Source organism: Sapajus apella, unplaced genomic scaffold (genome assembly GCF_009761245.1).
Source record: "Sapajus apella isolate SASKATOON/1434 unplaced genomic scaffold, GSC_monkey_1.0 scaffold15, whole genome shotgun sequence".
In the NCBI taxonomy this organism is placed as follows: Eukaryota; Metazoa; Chordata; class Mammalia; order Primates; family Cebidae; genus Sapajus; species Sapajus apella.
In genome coordinates, this window is record NW_022436955.1 from 17800051 (window position 1) to 17821437 (window position 21387).

The 21387-nt window shown below is 40.7% G+C and overlaps 1 protein-coding gene across 2 annotated transcripts in view; it reads right to left on the minus strand.

Annotated features, from left to right (window-relative positions):
- Positions 1-21387, minus strand: part of GLG1 (golgi glycoprotein 1) — a 165119-nt gene that overhangs the window by 27554 nt on the left and 116178 nt on the right. For both annotated transcript variants that reach the window (XM_032283873.1, XM_032283872.1), the window contains exons 5-12: positions 19924-20127; positions 18019-18090; positions 16590-16773; positions 15551-15765; positions 9186-9307; positions 6722-6823; positions 4179-4332; positions 1808-1945 (exon numbers count right to left, since the gene is read on the minus strand). In XM_032283873.1, coding sequence (XP_032139764.1) covers positions 1808-1945; positions 4179-4332; positions 6722-6823; positions 9186-9307; positions 15551-15765; positions 16590-16773; positions 18019-18090; positions 19924-20127 — 1191 coding nt within the window. The remainder of the gene's footprint in view (positions 1-1807; positions 1946-4178; positions 4333-6721; positions 6824-9185; positions 9308-15550; positions 15766-16589; positions 16774-18018; positions 18091-19923; positions 20128-21387) is intronic.

Consider the following 21387-nt stretch of genomic DNA (forward strand, 5'->3'; position numbering starts at 1 on the left):
AAAGAAAGAAGAAGAAGAAAGAAGAAGGAAGAAGAAGAAGAAAGAAAAAAGGGAGGAGGAGGAGGAGGAGGAGGAGGAGAAGGAGAGAGAAGGAAGGAGGAGGAGGAGGAGGAGGAGGAGGAGGAGGAGGAGGAGGAGGAGAAGGAGGAGGAGGAGGAGGAGGAGAAGGAGAAGGAGAAGGAGAAGGAGAAGGAGAAGGAGAAGGAGAAGGAGAAGGAGAAGGAGAAGGAGAAGAAGGAGAACTAAAGGAAAATGCACCGAACTTTTGGGGGTAAAATAAATAGCTAAGAGAAAGATCCTATTAATGGAATCTGAATCCTGGCTGGGCGCAGTGGCTCACGCCTGTAATCCTAGTACTTTGGGAGGCCAGATGCACAGGTTGCCTGAGCTCAGGAGTTGGAGACCAGCCTGGGCAACATGGTGGAACCCCATCTCTACTAAAATACAAAAATTGGCTGGGCGTTGTGGCCGGTGCTGTAATCCTAGCTACTTAGGAGGCTGATGCAAGAGCATTGCTTGAACCCAGGAGGCAGAGGTGGCAGTGAGCTGAGATCATGCCACTAACACTCCAGCCTGGGTGACAAGGTGAAACTCTGTCAAAAAAAGAAAAAAAATCCTTAAGTTTAGCTTCCTCACGATAGGCTGCAATGTAGGGCAGCTTTCTAAAGTTTACTTCACTGGGAGTTCTAAAGGAAACTGTTTTCTGGGATTCCAAATCATCATATCCCTTGCTTCATTAGACAGAGGAAACAGAAAGCTCAACTATTGGCATTTTCTAATAATAAACCCAACAGAATTGTAGCAAGCTCAGGAAACAGACTGCTGAAAATGATACTCCTATGCTCAACAGACCTGAGTGGACAACAACGTTTCTTCTTTAAAACGTCCAACTCCAGTATGTGTGACTTTTTCATACTGTACTTCCAGAAGAGGTTTTGTAGTGGTACAAATGGAACCTGGAAACCTGAGTTCCTTGAGTATTTATGTGGCTTTAAACATGCAGCTATTCTACTGCTGAGTATCCTGCTTTCAGATGGAAGACACGCTAGCTTCCCATGTAACCTATAGTCATGTATCTTTCCTTCTTTCCCTTAAACTAGGACACAGTACTAAGGAGCCAATCACAGCAGGCAGGTAATTTACAGGGCCTGCTCCTACATGGAGAGGCTATATAATGAAACGAACCGAATTTTAGGTAAGGAAATACATACACTTAGCTTTTCTAAGCTTCAATTTTGCCAGCCAGATGAGAAAAAAATCCATTTCTATGTATTTTATGGGCCTGTTCCAGGGCATGCTCACTCTTCATGCAGACCAATGCTCACATACGCATAGATTTCCACCCTGCTTATCTCAAAAGAACTTAACAGAGAAAATGAATTAAAAATGAGTGAAATGAGTAAAGATGAGGAACAAAAAGGAAAGGAAAACATGTTAAGAGGATGTGAAATGGAGCCAGTAGTAAGCTTACTACAAAAACGCCTACTATGAAATCTTATATACCTGCAAGAGGCAGGCCATATCTTTGGCTCTAGACATTTTAAGAAGCAAGAGGAGGAGGGAAAATAATCAATTACAAAATACAATAATCATAATGCAAAGACAAACTAGCTGCCAACTATTCCTGATACATAGACCAAAGAGAAAATTTTCCTGAGAAGTTCTTCTACAGAAAATATTGACTAAAACAACAAATCACATCTGTAAGGTAAAGAGAGATGGATTTTCTGGTGTTTGTACTCTGGATAAAACAGTAAACATTAAGATCATCATTACTGTAAGATAAACAGAGAGTGATGTCACCTACCTGTCCAGTCTCTGTTTTCTCACTGCACCATTTTCCCAGATCAATCAGGCACTTATCCTGGAGGGCAGGATCCAGCTTGACATCCATGGCACGCTGGTGTAGGATCCTTTGGACTTCAGCTCGGCACTCCCGTGAGAGCTGCATGAGAAAAAAATGAGCTAAGTACTTGAAAGGTAACAAAACAAAAACACAAAGATATGAGATAAACCTGTTATGAGGAAACTAACAAATAATCCTGTATTTTATCTCCCAAATTTTATACCTCAAATATCTTCCAGAATAAAAGTTAAATGTTGCAGGAGGCTTCAAAAAGGCCTTATCTTTAGAAATGTGATTATATATATTCAGCAGTTTCTAATATACCATATAAAAAACATTCTTTTATGACAGTATCCTGATAAAAGTGAACTGACTTCATTCAGACTAGGTTAGTTGAAAGTTTTTTGTTTGTTGGTTTGTTTAGCAAAATAATTTGCCAGTGTATGAATGCCAAGTAGAAAGTCAGATCCAATTCAAGAGAGCATATATACTTGACTTAGGAGAACTGAGTTCAAACTGACCTAAATCAGAAAAAGCAGGCAAATGTAGACACAACAGTTATTATGAGACAAGACTGGACTCTTCTAGATGAGCGATGCAGAATTAGCATAGGTGAAAACCAGTATTTTTCCAAGGGCCATGAGAAAGCTGTTATTGACGGGTACAGTCTCTCTTGCAAAAAAGAAAAAAAAAAAGGGGCAGCATACCTGGGACAGGAAGAATGGAGAGTAACTGTTTAATGGACATGGTATTTCCTTTTGGAGTCATGGAATGTTTTGAAATTAGATAGATATGACGACCATACAACACCGTAAATGTACTACATGCCACTGAATTTTTCTTTTTCTTTTTCTTTTTTATTTTTTTTTATTTTATTTTTTATTTTTTTTATTTTTTTATTTATTATTTTTTTTTTTATCTTGAATTTTTCTTTTTAAAATGGTTAATTTGGCTGGGTACGGTGGCACATGCCTGTAATGCCAGCACTTCGGGAGGCTGAGGTGGGAGGATCACCTGGGGTCAGGAGTTCGAGACCAACTTGGCCAACATGGTGAAACCCCATCTCTACTAAAAATACAAAAAGAAAAAAAAAATTAGCCAGACATGATGGCAGGCTCCTTTAATCCCAGCTACTTGGGAAGCTGGGACAGGAGAATTGCTTGAACCCAGCAGGCAGAGGTTGCACTGAGCCAAGATTGCACCAGCACACTCCAGGCTCGGCGACAGAGCAAGACTCTTGTCTCAAGAAAAAAAAAAAAAAAAAAAGTTACTTTTATGTTCCGTGAATTTCACCTCAATTAAAAAAAAAGAAAAGAAAACTAACACCCCAGCAACTCTTTCTTATTTAAAAGAGAAGAAATCTCCTATTTTCCAGTCACTATAGTGGCTAGAAAGATGCCAGGATTTGGGAGTCCCCATGGTTAATGAGAGGGTCATTATACAAGAGAGAAAAAAAAAACAGTAACAACAAATTGCCATGTTTTCTTACACAGCAGTATAAACATTGGGTTAGGGTGCAGCAACTGAAGTATGCCATTTCCTTCTGAGTCCCCTCATTCTGAATTAGAGATAGCCAGGCTTTTGCATTAAGCTCAGAAGGGGTATTTCTAAGGATGGATGAGAAGTGATACCATCTCTATTCTCTGGAACAAAGGGAGGACTGATAATGGAGTATCTCAGAAGGTGGAGAAAGCCATCCTGGAGAACAAGCACATGTCAGTGTACCCGGGTAAGCAGCCGATGCTCCCACACAAACATCCCAACAAAAGGCAGCAGTTGGGGCAGACAAATACCAGGAGACTGAGGTATGGAGGTTTCTGCTCCAACCAGTTCATGGGCAGACAATGCGAATATGTTCAGCTGCCAAGAACAGAAGCGTAAAAGCGATTTGTGGCCTGACTAAAAGCTTCCAATGGATCCTTGAAGCTAAATAAAATTAGGACAGCAGAATTTAATTGTCCATTTGTGATTCAGATTTTGGGAATTTAAAGAAAAAAATCCGGAAATCTTCCCCTATCCACTTTGTTAAAAACATAAAATCAGATGATAGGAGCTGGTAGGGCAATTCTAGGTACACTCATAGAATGATGAAGTTTCTAGAAGTGTAGAACCTTCTCCCCACAAAATAGTCTAAAAAATAAGTTTCTAGAAGTGTAGAAAACTTTCTCCCCTAAAAATAGAATGAAGAAGTTTCTCGAAGTATAGAACCTTTTCCCCACGAAATAGTCTAAAAAAAGTTTTCCTAAGATGACTGAAATCAGAATAATATACAGCAAACAACTAAAAAAACAAATGACAGTAAGAAGAAATGAAGTCAATATTGACTGCATACCCTCCTTCCCTGTTCCTCAGTGCGGTAGGCGTGTCTGTATAAACAAGAGAACACAGCTCCAGGAGGCATAAGTTCACTGGTCTCATTCCAACCGTGGGTGTGGCAAAGACGAGAAGCATCTCCCTGACACTTGCGGTATAGGACAGGGTCCAGCCTATAAGGTTAAGAGTTAAAAGATGATAATCACTAATTAATAGACATTTCCTTCTAAAACAGGCTAAGGGTTTTTACGAGGTGCTTGCTTGTATACTCACTGATAATCACTTCCAGTGTTGTGGAGACAGAAGATATGTAAAAGTATACTCTTTTTTTTTTTTTTTTTTTTTTTTTTTTCTGAGACAGGGTCTCTCTCTCTCTCTGTCACCCAGGCTGGAGAGCAGTGTCACTATCTTGGCTCACTGCAATCTCTGCCCCGTAGGCTTGAAACAATCCTCCCACCTCAGCCGCCCAAGTAGCTGGAGCAACAGGAAGACATCCACCTATTTTTTGGTATTTTTGGTAGAGACAGGGTCTCACCATGTTGCCCAGGCAGGTCTCAAACTCCTGAGCTCAAGCAATCAGCCTGCCTTGGCTTCCCCAAGTGCTGGGATTACAGGCATAAGCCACCACACCCCGCCATGAATTCTGTTCTTAATGAACACACACTATTCAGCACTGTGGGAGACCTAGGGAGGAGGATAAACTTCTACAGGTTTGTTAACCTTCTACAGAAGATTTAAATTCTCCTTCAAAGATGTTATCTTGGCTATGTTAGATACCTAACATTTTAAGAACAGACTTAGCACTCACATGCCCTGGTTGAAAACAGAAAACTAGAGTTGTAGCCAACACCAGGCAATTCACAACGTTTTACTTAATACTTTTTACTAAATACCTTTTTCTAAGTATGAATGAAGTTCAATCCTATGGAATATATTAGACTCAGTATGATCAGGAAATGGCAAGATAGTCTCCTATTCAATTTTGTCCTCTTCCCGTGCAAGGTAAGGTGGTTATCTTTTTGGTTTACTTGAGGGTGCTTCTCAATGTATAAGCCTTGACATTTAACTCTGAATCTGGACACACTGGATTAAACGATGAGCCTGCTTCTTCTCCAAATCAGACCAGGGCATGCTTAATTCTGTCCATATTATATTGTCAACTTGGGTAAAGGGCTATTTAATGGGAGAAAAAAGCTAATATTTAATGAGTAACCATGAAGAGCTAATATTTAATGAGTAACTATGCAGCACTTTTTTTTTTATTGGGGGGAAGGAATTAAAGAAGACGAGAAAATGCGATTTAGATTAAGGCAATATACTCAGTAGACTATTTAGGTTTAGATGGCCTGAGTGAGCAAACGGAAATTATAGCCCAACTTTCTGTGGTCCTTTCCAGAGCTAATTTGAAGAAACAGAAATGAGAATACATTGAATCTTCAGGTAATCTCTTTCTAGTAAAGTGTGAGGGCAAAACACACACACACACACACACACACACACACACACACACACTCTCTCTCTCTCTCTCTCTCTCTCTCTCTCTCTCTCTCTCTCTCTCTCTTTTTGAGATAGGGTCTCACTGTCGGCATGCAGTGGCATAATCACAGCTCACTGTAACCTAGAGCTCCTGGGCTCATGTGATCCTCCTGCTTCAGCCTCCTGAGTAGCCAGTACTATAGGCACACACTGCCATACCTGGCTAATTATTGTCAGTTTTTGTAGAGACAAGGTCTAGCTATGTTGACCAGGCTGGCCTTAAACTTCTGACCTCAAGCTTTCCTCCTGCCTAGGTCTCTCAAAGTGCTGGGATTATAGGTATGAGCCACCGTGCCTGGCCAAAATATATATTAATCACCAAAAAAAGTTAACTACCACACCATGGTGGCTTAACAACTGAATGGAGAAGCCACTGGACATGAAAAGCTAGAGAAGCAGTCGGATCCAGTACTGGCTGTTTTGGAGGTGGGGTGAGCAAGTGAGACAAGGAAAGAGGGCGGAATGACAGCCAATGAACTCAGTGATTCTGGCTGTAATACAGATCCTTCTATTTCGTCCTCCCATTCCCATCACTTTGTGTTAACAGAATGAGAAGGAAATTGGAGAATCAAGTTGTCACTTATTGACAAAAACCTCTTAAGATAGACTTAATAACTTTGAATAAAGAAATAAAAACAAATTCCCATATCCATTGCAAATCAATAAAAATACAAGTGCACTATTATATTCCTAGAGACGTATCTGAAGGTGCTTCTGCCACCCCTACAGGTGCCATCATTCTTTCTAGACAGGTCTTTGTGGTATCAGAAACATTTTGACCCTGACTTCCAACGTACTGATGAACAAGGATGTGTGGTACAGACTGGGAGCAGGCTCATTCTGCTTTTAGATTATGTTCGGAAAGTGATAAAGCATTAGTCTTTTTCAGGAGACTGGGGTATGTTAGCTGTCCCAAAACTGAACAAAAAGAGTTTCCTACTGATTATTTGAATAAATACAGGTAATTATGACTACACAGGAGAACAGACTGAGGCAATACATTTACTTTGGCTTCAAAATACTCACTTCCAATCCCGGGAGATGAAATACTGCAGCTCTAAGAGACGGTGTTCACAATCTTCCACCATCTTCTCTGTGTATAAATGTTCCATCAAGCATGACAAAATCCTAGCCATAAAATGAGTAAAATTATAACAGGAGAGAAGTTTTCAGAACTCGATGTCTACATAATATTTCCCTGGTCTGTAGAAAAAGCCTTTTAGCTATTTTCTTAGGGCAATCAAATTTATTTTTCTGAGAATCACTCAAATTAACTGAACCTAACAGTGATTATGCCTTCTATCAACTTCAGAGCCACTCAGCACTTAAGACTCTGCATGCACCGGGGCAGTGTGCAGCTGCTGTATTTTTAACTGGTTATGAAAACTTTCCAACACACACAAAAGTAGAGAATCATGTAACAGCCACGTTCCCTCGCCATTACTTTATCAATCTATGGCCAGGTCTGTTTCAATTCTAGGCCCCTTTGCTGATATTTTCTAGCAAAATTCCAGAAACTTTTATCATTTCATTTGTAAATATTTCAGCATGTTTCTTTAAAATATAAGAACTTAACACCATTATCACACCACCATGAAACTATTTAAAAAACTTTGCTATCATGTAATATCCTGTTAGTTTTCAAATTATTTCAATTATTATTATTATTTTACAAGTTTGTTCAAATCAGGACCCAGAAAAGGATAACTGGTAAGTATCTTAATTTATTTTCAACTGCAGCAGTTCTTCCTTCCTTTTTCCCTCTCCCCAGCCCCCTCTTTGGTTGATGTGGTTATTTTTACATTGGTAAATATTCCTTTTTTTTTTTTTTTTCTTTAGACGGAGTTTTGCTCTTGTTGTCCAGGCTGGAGTGTAATGGTGCGATCTCAGCTAACCGCAACCTCCGCTTCCCAGGTTCAAGCGATTCTCCTGCCTCAGCCACCCAAGTGGCTGAGATTACAGCCATGTGCCACCATGCCAGCCTAATTTTGCATTTTTTAAGTAGAGATAAGGTTTCTTCATGTTGATCAGGCTGGTATCAAACTCCCAAACTCAGGTGATGTGCCTGTCTTGGCCTCCCAAAGTGCTAGGATTACAGGCGTGAGCCACTGCGCCCAGCCAGTAAATATTCTTAATTAGTTTTAAGTGTGTTTAACCACACAGAAAGCTTTAAAAGAAGAATCTAATTTTATAATTCTCTAGCACAGCATGAACAACAGCAGTTCTTACACAGCAGAATGAGATAAACATGGACTATATTCACTTTGTTATTGGGTATGGCCAACTGCTGGCTACAAAAATTTTTGCAGAATAAGGAAGCTGTTCTTTTTTTTTTTTTTCCCTCTCCACCCTTCGGAAGCTGTTCTTATTTTGCAGCTGGTTTTGTTTTGGTTTGGTTTTTTGAGACAAGGTTTTACTCTGTCATCTGGGCTGGAGTGCAGTCGTAGATCACAGCTCACTGTGACCTTGAACTCCTGGGCTCAAGCAATCCTCCCACCTCAACCTCTTAAGTAGTGGCGACTGCAGGCATATGCCGCCATGCCAGCTAATTTAAAAACTTTTATGTTGCCTAGCTATACTGCCCAGGCTGGTTTCAAACTCATACCTTCAAGTGATCCTCTCACCTCGGCCTCCCAAAACACCGGAATTACAGGCATGAGTTATTGCACCCAGCCATGGAGCTGTTTTTACATAATAAAAAATAAAACTAAAGTATAAGAATACTTTAATATAGCATTTATTCAGCTTTTCTAGATCTTAGATGCAACTCTAGTATTCGTTTTGTCCATTACCATTCCCTCCAACTACCACATTTTGTTTTCTGGAGTGCAATGGCGCGATCTCAGCTCACTGCAACTTCTACCTCCCAGGTTCAAGTGACTCTCCTGCCTCAGACTCCCAAGTAGCTGGGACTACAGCCACAGTCCACCCCCACCCAGCTAATTTTTGTATTTTTAGTAGAGATGGAGTTTCACCATATTGGTCAGGATGGTCTTGATCTCTTGACCTCGTGATCTGCCCGTCTCGGACTCTCAAAGTGCTAGGATAACAGGCAGGAGACACCGCGTGCGACCTCAAGTATTGTCTGATGATTACCAAGTAGCCAATGTATACAATGAGTCAATATACAACTAGGTTGAAAACTACAGAGTGCCAAAGTATGTGTCACTTATCCTGAGTATTTCTCTCTCTCATTTTTATTTGATCATTATATAAAATTATTCAGTAACCTAATATACAAGTCCATATATGCTCAGTCACTGTCAATAAAACACCATCACAATACTGGATCCAGGGTCTCTGTATCAGGGAGAGGCAGATCCTAGGTTTCAATTCCAATACTAGTTTTACTGAAAGTTGGTATATGTTCAACCTGTTCAACAAAATTTCAGTTAAGATCTCAAACCATCCAAAAGTCATTTGAAGGAATGTTGCTTGTGCTGCCAAGTAAAATACAATGCGGATAAATACCATGCATAAGATAACTTACATTGGGTCTCCGGATCTTATGTGTTTGCAGGCTGTCTGGATTACAGATTCACAAGCTTCATTCAAAGCTCGATCAATGCGATAATCTGCACCAGGGTCAGTCTCCTGAATCAGTGTTTGAAGCTGGATTAAAACAAATTAGGAGGGAAGAAAGCAAGCCACTTAGGTGCTAGGGAAGAGCAGTGTCTTCTTCATACAATCAGTTCCTCAGTCTTATTTACCACAATGTACTCCAAAAAAGTTGTCGACAGTTGTCACTAGCCAAACTCAAGAGCTCTTGGCAAATACTTTTCCAACTGGTTTCTCCACCTTGATTGCAGATTTGTCTATTTGGGTCACTGTGGGGACTGCTTATCTACGTTCTTACTAATCCTTGGAGGTCTTTTTTTTTTTTTAAGACAGTCTCACTCTGTCACCAGGCTGGAGTGTAGTGGCTCGATCTCAGTTCACTGCAAACCTCTGCCTCCCGGGTTCAAGCAATTCTCCTGTCTCAGCCTCCCGAGTAGCTGGGACTACAGGCATTCGCCACCACACCGGCTAGTTTCTGTATTTTCAGTAGAGAGGGGTTTTCATCATGTTGGCCAGGATGGTCTCCATCTCTTGACCTCATGATCCACCTGCCTTGGCCTCCCAGAGTGCTGGGATTATAGGCTTAAGCCACTGTGCCTGGCTTAATCCTTGGAGGTCTTTACAACATGAATGTGAATCTTTTTCCTGCATCTTTGCTTTTATCTGCCTACATGTTAATCAGATTACTAAACGTGGTGCTCACAGCAAAGTCAGAATTAAGTGGAAAAGAGTAAATAAAGAACATTTTCAACGAGAGACCTAATTTGGTCGTAAGAATCTAGAATTTGAATTTTCCTGCAAAGACAATGGTATTGTCAAGTGTGGTGGTATTGTCAAAAGCACATGTGCAATTTCATTTACCTTGAAGAAACATCAGTTGCAAAAAAGCAAGGTTACAGTACTAATGATCTCCTATTTTCCTCAACTACTTTTCTACAACCAAGAGGTAAACAAACTCAAGCTTGCACATTAAGTATACAGAAAAAATACTTGTCATTATGCAGCTAGAAATGAGACTATATTCTTTATCATTTACTTTTCTGTCCTGCCATGAATAAAGGAAAGACATGAGAGTAGATGCTTCATGTATTTTTTTTTCCTGCCTTTGAGGACAGGAGTAGATGAAAAGGCTCTAAATTAAAACCAAAAGAAGTGAGTTCTATTAATAGTTCTGGCTCTGACAGATTAGCTTTGAGAAGATGGACATATTGATTACCTTTAAGTTTCGGTTTCTCTAACTGCAAAAAATTATAAGAAATAATAATATTAATGTGGCATGTTCTGAGGTGGTATAGAAAAAAGAAAAAAGAGAAATAATATACGGGAGAATACTGGGTAAACTGCAAAGCATTTTATAGACGTGAAAGATCATTATTACTACAGATAAGCAGCAGATGGTATTTGGAGTAGAAACCTTTTTTTTTTTTTTTCCCTGAGACAGAGATCACCCAGGCTGGAGTGCAGTGGCATGATCTCCACTAACTACAACCTCCACTTCCCAGGTTCAAGTGATTCTTCTGCCTCAGCCTCCTGAGTAGCTGGGACTAAAGGCATGTGCCAGCACTCCTAATTTTTTTTTTGAGATGGAGTCTTGCTCTGTTGACAGGCTACAGTGCAGTGGTGTGATCTTGCCTCACTGTAATCTCTACCTCCTAGGTTCAAGCAATTCTTCTTGCCTCAGCCTCCCAAGTAGCTACGATTACAGGCACCTGCCACCATGCCTGGATAAAATTTTTTGTATTTTTAGTAGAGATGGGGTTTCACCATGTTGGACAGGATGATCTCAATCTCTTGACCTTGTGATCTGCCAGCCTTGGCCTCCCAAAGTGCTGGGATTACAGGTATGAGCTACCTCTTGGCTAATTGTGTGCGTGTACGTGCGCGCGTGTGTGTGTGTGTTTTTTGAGACTGAGTCTTGCTCTGTCACCCAGACCACGTCTTGCTCTGTCACCCAGGCTGGAGTGCAAAGGTGCAATCTTGGCTCACTGTAACCTTGAAACCTCCCGGGTTCAAGGCATTCTCCTGCCTCACACTCCAGAGTAGGTAGGATTACAGTGCCCGCCACCACACCCAGCTAATTTTTTGTACTTTTAGTAGAGACGGGGTTTCGCTATGTTGGCCAGGCTGGTCTTGAACTCCTGACCTCGTGATTCACCCGCCTCAGCCTCCCAAAGTGCTGGGATTATAGGCCTGAGTCACGGTACCCAGCTGATTTTTATATTTTTAGTAGAGACAAGGTTTTGCCATGTTGGCCAGGCTGGTCTTGAACTCAAGCAGTCTACCCACCTCGACATCCCAAAGTGCTAGGATTACAAGTGTGAGCCACCACACCTGGTGTTGGGGTAGAAATCTTTAGTAACAGAAAGCACAGTTGAAAACTATAATCCTTACTCGTTTGGGTTCCCTTTTGCCAAGTTAAAGAACTGGAATCATTTTGTGTCACTGATTTGTCCTCTGGTCCTTATATAGCTAACCTATGATCCCACAGGGTCTTCACTGGAACACCTGTGGGATCATAGGTTAGGTGTATGACCTCATCACAAATTTATCAGAGAGCCATAATCAAAAGGAAATAAAGGAAAAAACCACAAACTTCTATTATCCTAAAAAAAAAAAGCTGGTAATCTAGATGAGAGAAACATGAAAGACTTCCAATATTCTAGGATAGAAGTTATTTACACCAAAAATTCTTGGTGGCAGTTTAGAAAAGCTACAAAATGCTGTGGTGAGCTGGTAGGAAAATCGCTACTGAATGATTACCAATGTTACTTATGACATTTGTTGACAAAAACCAAAGATCACTACTGAATGATTACCAATGTTACTTACGACATTTGTTGACAAAAACCAAAGTATATTCATCTTTTTATGAGAAAAGTTGGAAGCAACATGGGAACCTGCAGGTCTTTGCAAGAACTGTATCAGTTAAATATCCATGACTGACAGGCAAACTTTAAGAAACAATAAATGCACTGGACTGAAGTTATTTACAGGCGAAAATGAATGCTCTCTAGAGCCTAATGGGCTAACAGCTCCACAGATCACTGCCATTCTGGAATTTAGTAACAGTAGCGTGTGAAATAAACACTCAAAATGTGAACTGCTACATGATTATACACCTATTCTAGCCCCTGGCATGCTTAGGAAAATCTGGGAAAATGCTTCAGAGAGATGACTAGAGAATAGACTGGCAGTTATCTTTGGCTTAGGAGAGCCTAGGCCCAGACTTATTGAGCCATGAATGAAGAGAATTTCACAGCTCACAATTATGGTGCATTTGGGAGGGTATGTACTCAACAAGATGATAATTATTCTTAAGCTTTACAGCTTACTACCTGTTGAGAAATCACTAAATCAATCACCAAGCAGACAACAGGGAAAACTAAATGGTCAACCACAGAGCAGGTATTGAAGTCCGCTGTATTAGGAAGAAAACGTTGAAAAAGGAAAAAAAAAAAAAAAAAAAAAAAAGGCCAGGCATAGTGGCTCATGCCTGTAATCCCAGTACTTTGGGAGCCCAAAGGAGGCGGACTGCTTGAGCCCAGTAGTTTGAGACCAACCTGGCGATCATGGCAAGACCCCATCACTTAAAACAACAACAAAAAAGAAATAAAAAGAAACTCCCCCAAAATGAATTATTTTAAAACACTCATCAATTTGACTGGGGACGGATTGCTGTACAAGATTAAGGACATTTTGCTTCCTTTGGATCATTTAGGCCTTCAGTTTTTGTGGGCAAAAGCTAAAAACCCTGGGTCCATAAAAATCAAATAAAACGCTTCTTTCCCAGTTGACTAAATTTATTTTTATTTTATTTTAATTTAAAAATTTTTTACTTTTTGAGATGGAGTCTCACTCTGTGGCCCAGGCTGGAGTGCAGTGGTGCGATCTCAACTGACTGCAACCTATGCCTCCCAGGTTCAAGCGATTCTCCTGCCTCAGCTTCCCGAGTAGCAGGACTATAAGTACATACCACCACAGGCTAATTTTGTATTTCTCGTAGAGATGGGGTTTCCCCATGGTGGTCAGGCTGGTCATGAACTCCTGACCTCACAAGATCTGCCCACCTTGGCCTCCCCAAATGCTGAGATTATAGGGGTAAGCCACTGCACCTGGTCCCACTTGGCTAAATTTAACATGGGCAAAATCATATGTTTCACTACTTGAAGCCACCCTCTCTAGATTTGGAAAGCACCCTTCTTCTGGGCACAAAAGGTGATGTGGGCAGTACTTACGTATCTTTCAAGCTGAATTGCTGGTTCTTTCAACCAGCTAGATTTTAAAAAGCCTTGGGTGTGAATTAGGTGCCTCAAAATAAAGTCAAACCAGTCTATTTTCTTTTTTCTGTATCCTTTACTATAAGCGTAGTCTCAATAAAAAGGTTTAGGTCAGGCATGGTGGCTCACACCTGTAATCCCCGCACTCTGGGAGGCTGAGGCAGGCGGATCACCTGAGGTCGGGAGTTCGAGACCAGCCTGGCCAACAAGGTGAAACTCAATCTCTACTAAAAATACAAAAATTAGCCAGGAATGGTGGTGCATGTCTGTAATCCCAGCTACTCGGGAGGCTGAGGCAGGAAAATCATTTGAAGCCGGGAGGCGGAGGTTGCAGTGAGCCGAGATTGCGCCATTGCACTCCAGCCTGGGCGACAAGAGTGAAACTCTGTCTCAAAAAAAAAAAAAAAGGGAAGTTCATTCCTGACCCTCCTCCAACAACCTTTCCATGTTGCTTTAAGGATGAAATGCAAATACAGGCTGTCTCCTGACTGATTTTTGGTCTGGGTCCCAGGACATACAAACAGGTTTCCCAGGACAGTTGCCAGCAAGAACTGCACCTTAGAAACAACACTGTGGCAAACTGAAACAGCAGATTCCTTCCCTTCTGAAGCCCATGTCAACACACTAGCTGCTCTGATTTAAGAACAGGCCTTGGTGAGGGTATTGGGCTCTGGTCAGTAGCCCAGGCCACCAGGATACCACAGAAGCCTTCCCTCCTGCACTAGCTTGGTATTTTAGAGAAGAAGCTACATTTGCCTATTTTCCCACCATGGGAAGCATAGGCACACATGCACACACACATACGCATGCACACACATGCATACACGCACTGGTGTCTACTTTGGGTCAAGGTGAGTAACAAAAGTTAATATGAAATTTTACTCCACATCCAAATTGTATAAAACTGTTGTGTTTCAGTCTTCAAAGTTGTTTCAGACTGTAAAATTCTGATTTTACATGATTATCAGGAAAATAAAATTCAGGTTGATATACAGTTTTTAATAAAATGCCAACTACAAAATAATAAGACTGGCTGTGGTTTTCTAAAGTTTAACTAATGAGAGAGCCTCAAGTTTCTATTCTAGGATATAAAGTGAAACTAACTCTTGTGCTCCCTACAGGAAAGTTCACTGCTCAGGGCACACTGGTGCACATGGTATGTTAAGTTGCTCTAAGACTCCTGCCCAGTAAAGAGCAATCAACATGGACAACAGGAATGGAACAGATGCACTAAATCTCCAATATTTTAACTTTGCGTTTCATACCTGACCTGTAGTTATTCAACTGTTTATAAGATGCTAGATCAAGAAGAACTTTATCTTCCCCAGCAAAGTATGCTAACTGTGAGGTTTAGGGCTAGAAGAGGAAAGACCCCCACTAGGGCACATGTTTACCTATGTAACAAACCTGTACATCCTGCATATGTATCCTAGAACCTAAATTAAATTAAAAAGAAAATGACTCTTCCATGCATAGCTGTCCTAGTGTATGAGGAAAAGACAGTGTGATTTCAAAAACGACATGCTCTCTTGATCCTTCAGGCCAGGAATTCATGCCATGCTGCAAATCAGTAACAAAAATAAACTTTTAGAAAAAATTTCAATTTATATCAACTCTCTCTTTCAGCCTCAACTCAATCAAGCCTATTTAGACAGGCAAATTCTCTCTTGGTAGAGGGCCCGTCCTCATGGATCAGAACCTGGTTTGCCTTGATTCTGAGTTTAGGAAATCCAGTCTAGCAAGCTGCCCTTTCGTTAGAAACCCTTAGCAAATAATGCTTTCTATCTAAGAAGGTAATTCTTTTTATTGATTATGAGCTCAAACTTTTGCTCTGTAGCAAATGCCACATTCTTACTAAGACATGTCTGAAGAAACAACGCTCTGTCTCTGGTGCTTAGTACCTAATTTTCAATGTTATATCACAAATGATCCAGATAAAGCAAGGTGGGACAGCATCAGGAAGAGGCTCCTCAGCTGATAAATGTGACATTCAAAAAGGCAATAGCAAAAGTCTCCTTACCGCCTGCTGGCAGTTCATTCCAAGGTTCCCCTTCTCCCCCCGAACTACTTTCATCAGACAGTGTAGGGTCCGTCCTTTTCGATGTAATCCGGAACAATGGTGTTCAATCTCCCCCCGACAGCTTAGGATGATCTCAGGGCTCAGAGAAAAGTCTTCCATCAACATGCGTCGGTAATCCAACATCTCCCCCTGGCACTCACTGCTCACTTGTCGCCCTAAGTTAGGATGCAGGTCATAACATTACAGAGGGTAATGGTATGCATTAGCATCACAAATCACCACCTATTAAAAGTACAGATTTCTATCTGTACTACAATATACCTACCAGTCATACTAAAGAATAAGCAAAAGCTTTAGCAGCATAACATAGGCTTAGACTCCAGATATTCAGGCTTCTCCTGTCAGCGTTCTGCATGAAGCAGGTGTTAGACTACTGCACTAATAATGCAGATACTTTGCCCGTGAAATTCTTATCAATAACTTTTGGGGTAAAAATGAAAGCCAAAGAACAATCTCCACTGGCCTACACATTTAAAACTTTTGGAAAAGACTACACTTCAGACATTCACTACAGGCTCCCCCACCTTCTTTGATCTGTAAATGCCAATGGGGAAAACTTAAAATAAAAAGATTAAAACAAAACAAAACAAAAAATGGTCACCCAGACAGTTGGTTTAGTGATAGAGTTAAAAATTGAAGCCAGGTCTGCCCCATGTGCTAAATCATGCTACCTTGAGTCCCCCCAAAATGCCCCACAATTTTCAAAAATGAGAAATATTCAGCTGGGCATGGTGGCTCACGCCTGTAATCCCAACACTCAGGGACGCCAAGGTGGGAGGATCGCTTGAGGCCAGGAGTTCAAGACCAGGCCGGCCAACATGGTGAAACTCCATCTCTATTTTAAAAAAATAGTAATAATTAATTAAAAAACATGGAAAATAAAAAAATAAGTATGGGAGGAAACTAACATTTACATATGAAAAACTTTAGAGTATGAATCCCAAAAGGAACATATATGATAAAAAGAAATGAACACTACCTCTGTGTACAGCTGACTCCAGGCACATGAGCAGGTAGGATAGCCTGGCTTCACGGGATCGCGGAAGGTTTTCCACATTGCACCGGTATTTCTTCAAGTCACTTTTACAGGATTTGGCCAGTGAATAACTGACTTTATAATCCTGGGCAATCAGCTTTTGGCGGGTTGTGAGTGCTTCTCGACACTGAAGAAAGAGTACAGCAAGAGCCGTGAGACCACTCATGTGGTTATGCTGTTGATGTGCACCTCTAAGATGAGCACGTCGACTCAGTCAGGTATATGTTAACAACTGCGGTTATTACTAACATATCTATATTTAAGTTTGGTTAAAATTTGCACAACTGAGCTAAACTAGTATGGTGTGAGACAGGGGTGAGGGGGTGGGGAACCTAGAAATTCTGTAGTCACTTGCGAAGTGTTGCTGCAATAGCAGTGTCCAGAACAGATCCCAATACATTAACTTGACACACAGCATCCTTTTCCACTTTAACAATACTCCTAACATAAATTTCAACAGCATCAAACTGGCAACTAACATTAACACTTGCGATATTCTAGTCTATACTTTAAATTACAATTATTCAATTATTCTATATTATGTGAATAATGATATAAGATTTGAATAAGATTATTCAAATGACATAAGAAAACAGAAATGAGAAACATTTCTTCAGCTACACTGGAAAGTAAATGACAAGACAGCAAAATTAATTGTTTCAAAAGTCATCAATGATTCCTGCATTCCTCCAGGGACAGAGAACTAAAAGAGGATGCTTAATGATACAGCTGCTGAAAAATTAAATAATTACCTACAAAGCACATTGATTTGGCTAATCTAAGCTTCTTGAATAGGCAGGGCTGGCCTCAGTGTGGTTTTATATAAAATCACACTGAGCATTGTACATAAAACCAGTGAGAGGTGGGCCGATCACCTGAAGTTACAAGTTCGAGACCAGCCTGGCCAACATAGTGAAACCTTGTCTCTACCAAAAATACAAAAATTAGCCAAGTGTGCTGGCAGGCACCTGTAGTCCTGGCTGCTAGGGAGGCTGAGGCAGGAGAATTGCTTAAACCTGGGAGGCAGAGGCTATAGTGAGCGGAGATCATGCAACTGCACTCCAGCTTGGGTGACAGAGCAAGACTTCATATCAGGAGGAAAAAAACAAAACAAAACAAAACTGAAAAAACCACAGTGAGAACCTCACTTGGCTTCTCACTGTCTGTATCACAATCAGGGCTTCATTTTCTTGGTTTCAGCCAATCTTGGGTTTAAGCTTGGTTTCAGCTGAAACCCAAGTACCTCACCTTTGAAAGGAATGAGCTTTATCAGTCATTTACATTTTTGTATAAGATTGTAAGTATTGTTTGAGAGAATTTGAGAAACCTTTTAAAAAATCAAAATATTCATTAGTTTCAAAGTAATACTTACCTTTTCACTCATGGATTCTTCAAATTTATGATTAAAGAGGCACTTGTACACTCTGCCCTCACCAGCCTGTGTCTGTAAGATGGAACATACACTACTTTAGCTAACTAGTTATGATGAACATTATCCACAATCTCATACAGAACTTTCTATTAAATGATTACAACGGTAAGCACCTTTGGATAAACATTTTTAAAATTTATAAAATTTACTAGCCTTTGAACAAAAACAGTAACTGCAGTAAAGATGAAAAAAATATCCCCATGATATGTGGCATTTGTCATTTGTTCGCAGATGTATTTTGTTAATTAGGGAACCAAGAGAAGTGTCAGAGTCTGAGTCTTCTTTTTTTTTGAGACAGCTTTGCTCTGTTGCCCAGGCTAGAGTGCAGTGGCACGATCTTAGCTCAGCGCAACCTCTGCCTTGCAGGTTCAAGTGATTCTCCTGTCTCAGCCTCCTGAGTAGTGAGATTATAGGCACCCACCACCATGCCGAGCTAATTTTTGTATTTTTAGTAGAGACAGGGTTTCACCGTGTTGGCCAGGCTGGTCTCAAAATCCTGACCTCAAGTGACCTGCCCGCCTCAGCCTCCCAAAGTGGTGGGAGCCACCGTGCCCAGCTTCTGAGTCTTGTTTCTTACAGGCGTATGCTAGAGTTAATAAAACTCTTACATCAGTGGCTCTGATGGTTAAAGCTGTTAATTCCAACCAGCAGGCAGAGTGGAAGTATACACAAGTTACTTTCAGTCCCTTGTTGTAAGGATGGAGAGACCATTCTATTTAAAGTGTTAGAAAGCTGTTCTATAGAGTCAGGAGGTGGTAATCAAGGATTTGGTTTTAAAAATTAGCCACCTGCTGTTTCTTCACCTTAGTCAAAAACATGTAAGTGTGTGTAAAAGTTTTAGCCACTGAATAGATGTGAAAAGGATCGTGGGTAAAATAAAATTCCCATGGATAAAACAGATTTCCAAGAACTGAAATTGAGAAGGGAGATAAAGCAGAAAAAATACTATGTGGAGATCATCAGAAGCCAACTCTTTTTTTTTTTTTTGAGACGGAGTTTCATTCTTGTTACCCAGGCTGGAGTGCAATGGCACGATCTCGGCTCACCGCAACCTCCGCCTCCCGGGTTCAGGCAACTCTCCTGCCTCAACCTCCCGAGTAGCTGGGATTACAGGCACGCACCACCATGCCCAGCTACTTTTTTGTAGTTTTAGTAGAGACGGGACGGGGTTTCACCGTGTTGACCAGGATGGTCTCGATCTCTTGACCTTGTGATCCACCCGCCTCGGCCTCCCAAAGTGCTGGGATTACAGGCTTGAGCCACCGCACCCGGCCCAGAAGCCAACTCTTAACTAAATGTTCAATTATAAAGGTTGAATATCCAGTTACCACTTTCTGCTATACTGGGGCCAAGTTCATCTTTCATTTCTGCAGCTTTTCTACATGTGAGGTTTCTTGATGGCTTATTTTAGATTAGAGTGTTAAAAAATATTTTATGACTAGTTGCAGTGGCTCATGTCTATAATCCTAGCACTTTCAGAGACAGAGGTAGAAGGATCATCTTAGGCCAAGGGTTCAAGACCAGTCTGGGCAACATAGCAACCTCCGCTTACAAAAAGTTTACTTGGAAGGTGAGGCAGAAGAATCACTTGAACCCAGGAGTTGGCGGCTGCAGTGAGACATGATCACACCACTGCACTCCAGCCTGGGTAACACAGCAAGACCCTGTCTCAAAAACTGGGTAGGCTGAGGTGGGAGAATTGCTTGAGGCTGGAAGTTCAAGATCAGCCTGGGCAACATAGTGAGACTCAGCCTCTTAAAAAACAGTACAATTAAATTAATTAAAACAAAATTATCTATGTGTGAAAATAAAAGGAAGAACACAACAGTTTCTGAGCTGACTCACGTTTTCACAAAAACGCTCCCGATCATCTCGGCAAGCAAAATATAAATGCCGGTCTAAATGAAAGTCATCCGAGGACAGCTCAGCCACCCGGAGAATGGCTTTCTTGCAGAGTTCAGAAACTTGAATCTTGGGTTCTCTTTCTTCTGCTTCTTTCACCAGGCCTTTCTCCAAGCATGATACCACCTCACCTTGTGAATGTGCATCCTAAAATAGCAAGGATATTAATATTTTAAAACTTGCACCCATGGGTTTCAAATAAACAACATTTGGCTAAATATACACACACACACACACACACACACGCACACACACACACACACAATTATAAAACACCAACATGGAGTTAGCTCATTAACGTGCTATTGAAAAATCAAGTCAGAACCAACCACACTGTGGAAGTTAAAGAAAATGCCCTCAATGACCTTCAGTTAGAATATAATACTTGCATGCTACAAATGGAAACAAAGATCCTGGGAAGTTTAACTACTACAGTTTAGTTAGCACTAGAAATAAGAACCTGAATTTATAAAACTTTAAAACGTCAAAAATTCTTAAGAAACACATCAGCTCAATGTTCTGGTCATAGTTCATGTCAATACTGAAATTACATTGCTGAAATCTCTGTTCATTTGTCTCTAAAAACTAGGCATTTCCCAAATAACAGTGCTTTCAGTCAAGTTAAAAACCAACAAACCACAAAATCTACTAAGAAGTTACTGAGACCTTCTTTCTACTTTTCCTCCTCTGTAGTGTCCACGAATACCCCAACATGCACCATCTGTAGTTTAATACTCATGCTGATGTTTTGGATTTATCTTAATGGGATTTAACAAGATTACCACTGTTTACACAAACTGCTTTTGAGAGTTTTCCTAAAAACCATCCAATTATCTTTAATTGTACATTTCATCACCGACATAGCAACCACAAACATTCATTCATGCAAAATACGAGATAGTTCCCCTAAGTGTTTTCCATTCAAGAGTCCTAATCTATACTCATAAGATATGCTTCAACAATTTAAGGTATAACCACTAATATAGCAAACCAAAGCATCTTAAAATATAGTGCTATCACTTATTTATACACACACACTCAAAATCTTGTTAGAATAAAATACGTATCTATGAAACAATCTGTGTATAATAAAAAGATTTTGGCCAGGCGTGGTGGCTCATGCCTGTAATCCCAGCACTTAGGGTTGCCAAAGCAGGTGGATCATCTGAGGTTGGGAGTTGAGACCAGCCTGGCCAACATGGTGAAACCCCATCTCTACTAAAAATACAAAAATTAGCTGGGCATGGTGGCAGGCGTCTGTAACCCCAGCTACTCAGGAAGCTGAGTCGAGAGAATTGCTTGAACCTGTGAGGTGGAGCTTGCAGTGAACCTAGTTCGTGCCAGTGCACTCCAGCCTAGGTGACAGAGTGAGATGCCGTCTCAAAAAAGAAAAAAAAAAAAAAAAAA